Source organism: Arachis ipaensis, chromosome B10, assembly GCF_000816755.2.
Source record: "Arachis ipaensis cultivar K30076 chromosome B10, Araip1.1, whole genome shotgun sequence".
In the NCBI taxonomy this organism is placed as follows: Eukaryota; Viridiplantae; Streptophyta; class Magnoliopsida; order Fabales; family Fabaceae; genus Arachis; species Arachis ipaensis.
Window position 1 is genome coordinate 4,132,821 of NC_029794.2, and position 6,537 is coordinate 4,139,357.

General features: G+C 33.4%; 2 protein-coding genes across 6 annotated transcripts; one reads left to right on the forward strand and one right to left on the reverse strand.

The window, feature by feature from the left end:
- On the forward strand, positions 347-3,136 carry LOC107624286 (protein NUCLEAR FUSION DEFECTIVE 6, chloroplastic/mitochondrial). 5 transcript variants are annotated; one of them, XR_001616811.2, is made up of 4 exons: positions 347-569; positions 692-813; positions 2,253-2,322; positions 2,863-3,095. XR_001616811.2 is itself a non-coding variant. In XM_016326776.2 (4 exons), the coding sequence occupies exons 1-3, from the start codon at positions 418-420 to the stop codon at positions 2,645-2,647; spliced, it is 282 nt and encodes a 93-aa protein (XP_016182262.1). In that variant the 5' UTR covers positions 348-417; the 3' UTR covers positions 2,648-2,686; positions 2,863-3,136. The 5 variants fall into 5 exon arrangements, 3 of the variants coding, with proteins under 3 accessions (XP_016182262.1, XP_016182263.1, XP_016182261.1); XR_001616810.2 differs by lacking the exon at positions 2,863-3,095 and adding an exon at positions 2,640-2,839 and having other exon boundaries at positions 348-569; XM_016326776.2 differs by lacking the exon at positions 2,253-2,322 and adding an exon at positions 2,640-2,686 and having other exon boundaries at positions 348-569; positions 2,863-3,136.
- On the reverse strand, positions 4,252-5,999 carry LOC107624446 (uncharacterized protein At4g28440). The gene is made up of 2 exons (XM_016326940.2): positions 5,620-5,999; positions 4,252-4,755 (listed from the first exon to the last, which is right to left on the reverse strand). Exons 1-2 carry the CDS (start codon positions 5,867-5,869, stop codon positions 4,565-4,567), a joined length of 441 nt encoding a protein of 146 aa, XP_016182426.1. The 5' UTR covers positions 5,870-5,999; the 3' UTR covers positions 4,252-4,564.

Sequence of the window (6,537 nt, forward strand, 5' to 3'; positions counted from 1 at the left end):
AAAAAAAAAGAAAGCTACTCAATATCCGAACCCAAAATGAACCCGGGTTTAAACATTCTCGATATGAAACATACATTACTGATTATACATGTTTCACATTATTGCAATTTTAATATTAAAATTCAACAAAATAATTTTAATTAAATTTAATATTATTAAATCAATTATTTTTTCATTATATAATATACAAATTTTATAAAAATTAAATAATAATTCATATAGTTAAAATTATATCAATAATTAGTAAAAATAATTAAATAAAAAAATTATTTAATCTATATATATGAATTATAGTTTAATTATTAAATCATTATGAATTTGAATAATTTTTCACAATATACAAAAAAGAAAAACCCCAGAAAACAAAACAAAACCCCATCGTAGCTCGTTCATGCTAAAGAGCCTCTGTAGAACACGATGTCCGCCGCGTCAGCCGCCAGGTCATTTCTGCGCTCCGCCGCCTCTCGAACTTCCGGGACGGCGAGATTAGCTGCCGGAGCTAGAGTAAGGCCCACCGAACCGCTGTTTCGTGTCCCGAAGCAAAGCTCACTCTCTAACCGCATTTTCAGGTAACACCAATCAATTGATTCCAAGACCTCACCCACCTTATGTTGAATTACATCAAAACCCTAATCCTGATTGCTTTACACAATTAGTTTAATTATTTTGTGGAATTACGGTTACTTTTTAGGTCGCCAGTGGCGTTGAGTAGCTGCGTGGAATCGATGCTTCCTTACCACACTGCAACTGCTTCGGCATTGCTCACTTCCATGCTTTCTGTATCTCGCCACTCTTATGGTTGGACCCCTGAAGGTATTCCCTCTACGCTCTCCGCTTCTTGATGCTGATGTTGTGGCTGTTTGTTTGTTTCATTGTATTGTTCAGTTCTTCATTACACAAGCTATGATTCTTTTTCTTTCTTTTTTTTTTTTGAAATATGAGGTTGTTGATTATACAAATGTTGGTTGTGGATTTGTATTTTTATTGGACATGTCAAGGGTTGTTGAATGATGCTTGCTGTGAAGCTGAACTCCCAGAATTTTGATATGCTTTCCTAAATCATACCAAACTCTATACTGGCTGGATCATCGAGTTTTTTAAAGTGTGGTTTCCTCTTTCATTTGGTGAAGAAATTTTCATTGTAGAATGTAGGGGCTAAAAGCTTTTTGGCTTTACAAAGCTGAAGACTATTATATGTACTCATTGTTAAAATCCCAATGTGGCATAAGTAGTGCTACTTGTCCTGAAAATTGATTTTGTGACATACTGTTAAAATTCAAAAGTTAGGCTTGTTATAAACTTATAATACAGTACCTTCACCTCCTTGATTTTGCTATGTTGTCAGAAATAGTAAAAAGTGGATCTGGAATAAGCTAATAACTTTATGGTGTGCTAAAATATAAAATTTTTAGAAACAAAATGCAAACATCTCTTTTACAAAAAAATGTTCACTTGTTACAAAATCTTTCGTCTTCTCTTGTTTTTTCTTATTTGTACCCCTTTTATACGAAGATAGAATTTTTGTGTGAATCAGCCTTTGAAGATGAAAAATGTAGGTGGATACGAACAAATATTTTTGCTTTTCAAACATTTCTTCTATTTCTCTAAAGGAAAAATAGGCTCTCTCTTGCTCTCAAAGTAAAGGTGTGCATTTTTTCCCCTTTGTAGGGCAAGAGAAGACTAGATGAAGATCAAGCATCAAAGATGGTGTCACATGGATTTATTTCAAATTTTGGGTTTCGAAGCATTGAGAACTTGTCTTCCATAGGTTTTTGAGAGGATGAGATTTCTAAATTGAATGTGGAATGATATATTGAACAACTTTAACAGTTTGTGTGGTAGTTTCCCTGAATTATAATTGGTCTGGAGCAAATTCTTGTAAGCAGTAACAAAGGAGCTTCATTTTGATTTATTGAGCATCTCCCACCCTCTCTATCTGTCTTGGAAAAGTTATTATGGTTTATTGTATTTACTTATTTAGTGCACTCTGTTTCATTTTCGTTCTGATTTTAGTTTGTCACTAAATGGATTATTTACACAAAATAATATAATTCCTTTCAATTTTTTTTCTGGCTGCTGATGTGTTAATTGTTAGGCTTTTGATATTATGTGCTAAATTCATTGGTGATATTGTGTGATCATGCAAAGAGATCTATGGCATAGAATCTGATTTAAACTTCACCTCCATTATGAATCAACATTCACTAGAGATAATTCTACAAAAATCACACTGATTGATTGTATTCACTCAGATTGCAATGATGATGTATGATGATTGACAGAGGGTTCGAGCAAAGTTAAATGTAGATGCAACTAGAAAAGGTGGTCAAACTTTTTTTTTTTTTCAGATTTGGAATTCATTTTTATTCCCGTTTGTCTAAAACCATAGTTTATTCATTATGATATTGCAGTTTTAAAATTATCTTAAGCAAGATCCCAGATGACATAATTGAATAATGTGTTATAAACCCGATGTTTGTGATTTTACTTCCTCTATTTTACTTCCCTTTCTAACTGAATAGAAATAATAATAGATACAACATTCAATTCGTACTTTTTGCATTAACAGATTGGTGGAAGTAGATTTTTCTTTCTTCTTTTGCAACTTTTCATTTTGACCTGGCTGTTTTCTTGTTTAGGGTCGTGATCATTTGCTGTTGGGCTTTAGGCTTGGGGACCTTGACGTGTAATGTTTCTTCATTTTCCATTTACTGTGCTTTGCCTTAATCCATAGGTTTATGTTTTGGATATAAATGATTTTGTAAAACTTGGATTATGGATCATATTGACCTTTCTGGTTGTGATTGACTATGAAAGCAAATATATTTAAATTTCTTAAGTTCTTTTGTTTTTCAATTCTAGATGGATGATTGTTGTGTTTGGATGCGGTGCATTGCTCGTACATTGCATGGATTTCAGTTTACATTGTTAGACATGCTTAGAGGATTTTCTTCTGGTTGATTGTGAGAACACCCAAGACTTAAAACTGTAAAGCATCCAGAGCTGGTATCATGACTTAGGTATGATTATTATTATTCTATTTCAACATTGTTGAAACACTTTCTAAGTGCAATTTACAATAATTTATTTTCCAACCTTGTAATACAAGCAAGGCTTACCCAGACTTGGGTAACTAGTCCAGCGTAATCCAATCAAGTGAAACGCCGAACAACGTGGAGCACATCAAAGTTTGCTTAATATACACGCAAACTAATGAAATAAGAAAACCATAAAAATGGCCTTCACTAGTGTGATCTTGCTTAACCTACCTTCTGCCGCAACCTTATTCCGTTACACGAGACGCGAAATGTGGTTCTTGACGTCCTATATTTGTTTTTTCTATTTACCCTTCTTAGATATACTCTACCTCTACCAGGTTTATGTTTATCCGATTCGGATCATATTAGCATGGTCCAATAGTTAAAACACTACAATACCATCTATATGGCTGCGTTTGTTTACATAGATAGGACAATGAGACAGGAATACTGAGACACAAAATCGTATTTGGCAGAGGAGGACATTGAGACAGGAACATTGAGACACAAAATCGTATTTGGCAGAGGAGTCATGGACAGAGACAATGTGTCCAGAGACACTGAATTAGTGTATTTTGTGTCTATCCTGACAGGAAGGACACGAAGATATTAACAAGGGACACAACTTATTTTTTATTTTTTCTTTTATTATTCTTGTTAATTTTTCATAATTATATTTTTTATTGTTATATTTTTCATTCAAATTTTTTGAATGGAAAAAAATGAGAATAAATTGAATTTTCATAATTTGTTCTAGTTTATCACCAAACAGAATACAAGAATACAAAATTTTGTGTCTCTGTCCATCAGTGTCTTGTTCTGTTCTGTTCTCAGTATCTTATCATGTCCTGTTCTTAGAAACAAACGCAGTATCTTATCATGTCCTGTTCTTAGAAACAAACGCAGCCTATAGGAAGAATGATTCCATCTTATGTATATCCCAAATGTCTTGATATAATTGTTTTTCTGAGATCCTCACCCGATTGATTTAAACTCCAAAAATTTTATCAAGCTGGTCTAAAATGAGAATATTATTACCCTTGAATTAAAGTTGCAAGACTCACATATCATAAAAATTATAAATTTAACAAAGAATTAACTCCTTACTTTATTATTCTACAAATCTCCTCATAGAAGATTTTTTTTGTTTTGTTTTGAATAACTATGTTCTTAGTTGAGGCAGGAACATAACTGATTAATAGAAGCATAAACATCGTTCGCAAGTCCAATTCGATATATCGATGATTATATTAACACGATAAGATACTTCTCTTTTAAGTTCATTGGATACAGTTGCTGATAGAGATAGTAGCAAATCTATATATAGCTTGGCACACAAGATTGTTCAAGTGCCATGAACTTTTACCCTAAATGATGTCAAGCGTGTTGAAAGGAAAATGCCGGCAAATTAAAGTGAGAAAGTATACCAATCCATCCATCCATGACCAGTTAAGTTTCACCCTTCACAGTATCCATTGCACCATAGATCAAACCATATAGCTTTCTTTTGCATTCTTCTATGGGAATTATTCTTCAACCACATTCACCAATTCATATTCAACCAGAGAGAGGTTGTTATCTTCTTTCACTGTGAATTTCGCTGGTTCAGTTACCTCGATCCGGCCCCATTTGTCAACAGCTAGCCTCATTGAACCCTTGAACATGTCAATCTTTGCATTACGAAGAATTACGGTGGTTCCAGCCTTCATTAAGTCAACTGCACAGAAACAACAACCGGGACATAAGAAATTTTAACCATGTTACCCATCAAGTGACATATATCTGAAATATAATGATGTATAAGAAGGCATTCCATAATGTAAAATCCTTATACAGATATGCAGTATGGCCTCAGCAAAGAACAAAAACCAATTACTAATTAGAATTTCTTTGTGAATGAAGAAAAGAATGAGAAATGGGTGAAGAAGATTAAATTTTTTTATACGATGTTCATGTGCATCACATTTTTATTACTTGTTATCATATGTATCATCACTCATGCATCATCAGACAGTCCCAGAAACTGTTTGATCAGGATACCATCTTTAATGTTCACATCCTTGGGTAGAACAAGTTATACTAGGGCTGGTAAATTGAGTCATGACTCATCCAATTAAGGCAAAACCCAAACCAATATAGTTTCCAGGAGTAACTCATCCATAAATAGAAACCACAGACACATTAGTAACTAAAGGAATAAAAATGCTCAGTTAAGCCCCTGGAAATTAATAAAATTGGAGACGTTAGTGCTTTTATAGGGACTCATGAATGGGCTCATATGAATAACATTTTCAATTATCAAAGACTATGTAAGCCATTTTGATTTCTCAGGGACTAAATGGATTGTGATCTAATTTCTAAGCAGATTGATTCCAAGGTCCCAAATGCAGTCTCCCATAACACGGTACAAATACAATGCAGATCCCATTTCCAAAGTAGAAACTGTAAAAATCATAGAGATAAAACACTGCCCAGATAGAAAGTTTCTATTTTTAAAAACAGGGAAGTAAAAAAGATCCGAAATTGAATTAAAGTGAAGAAAAAGGAGGACAAAGACGGGTGGGGGTAGTGAAATGAAGACCTTGTTGGTTGCGAGCGGTGAAGATGATGGTGCCGGTTTCGTCGCCGATGAGGCACTCGGCGATGAGAGTGGGGCGAAGAGAGGGAGGGGTGGGTCTTCCTTTGTGGAGAACAGTGTTTGAAGATAAAACATTAGCGACCAAGGTGTGACCGGTGGTACCAGGTTTGAGCTGATCCACTTTGGTGAACACTGGTTTTCTCTTGGTTGGCTTCTTGTTGTTGTGTTTGCTGCTGTCACTTCCTTCTTCCATTGATTTCAGATTCTGAAGGATCGATCAATGATAAAAAAGCAAGCCCTATCTGTGTCTGCTCCTTAGCTCCCAAGTTAATGGATCATTTACAAAGGCGTCCATTGCACTTCTTTGTATTAATGACTTTTTAAGTGACACGTCGTTTCTCAACCAATCCTCAAATGTCGCGTGACTTATCTGTAAGTCTTTCCATTCGTCAATCTTCATGCTAACTTGCTAAATCTTTAACTCAATAGTTCGGAGATATCAATATACATAAATAAAATTTAAATTTTAAGATAAGTGAGCTGATTTAATATAACATATAATTCTATATTGGTAGAAATTTAAGTGCAAGTAATCTTATATAAAGTATAATAATTTGATATCTAAGAGCTGTTAAATGAAAATTTATTCAAATCAGTCAAATCATCTAACAGTACTTAAGTATTAACTTCATGTGAAAGTCAACTGCACATGAGTTTCCACCATATTGAATAATAGAAAAAGAGAACCAATTCCTAAGTAATTGGATAAATATATTGAGTAATAGAAAAAAAAAAGCAACAATTAGTTGAATTAATTATTTTTTGTTGTAAAATAAAATATATATATAAAATAAAGTTGTATAAATAAAAGATTCTAGTATTAAAATAATTAGTTCAATAATAATTTATATATATATAATA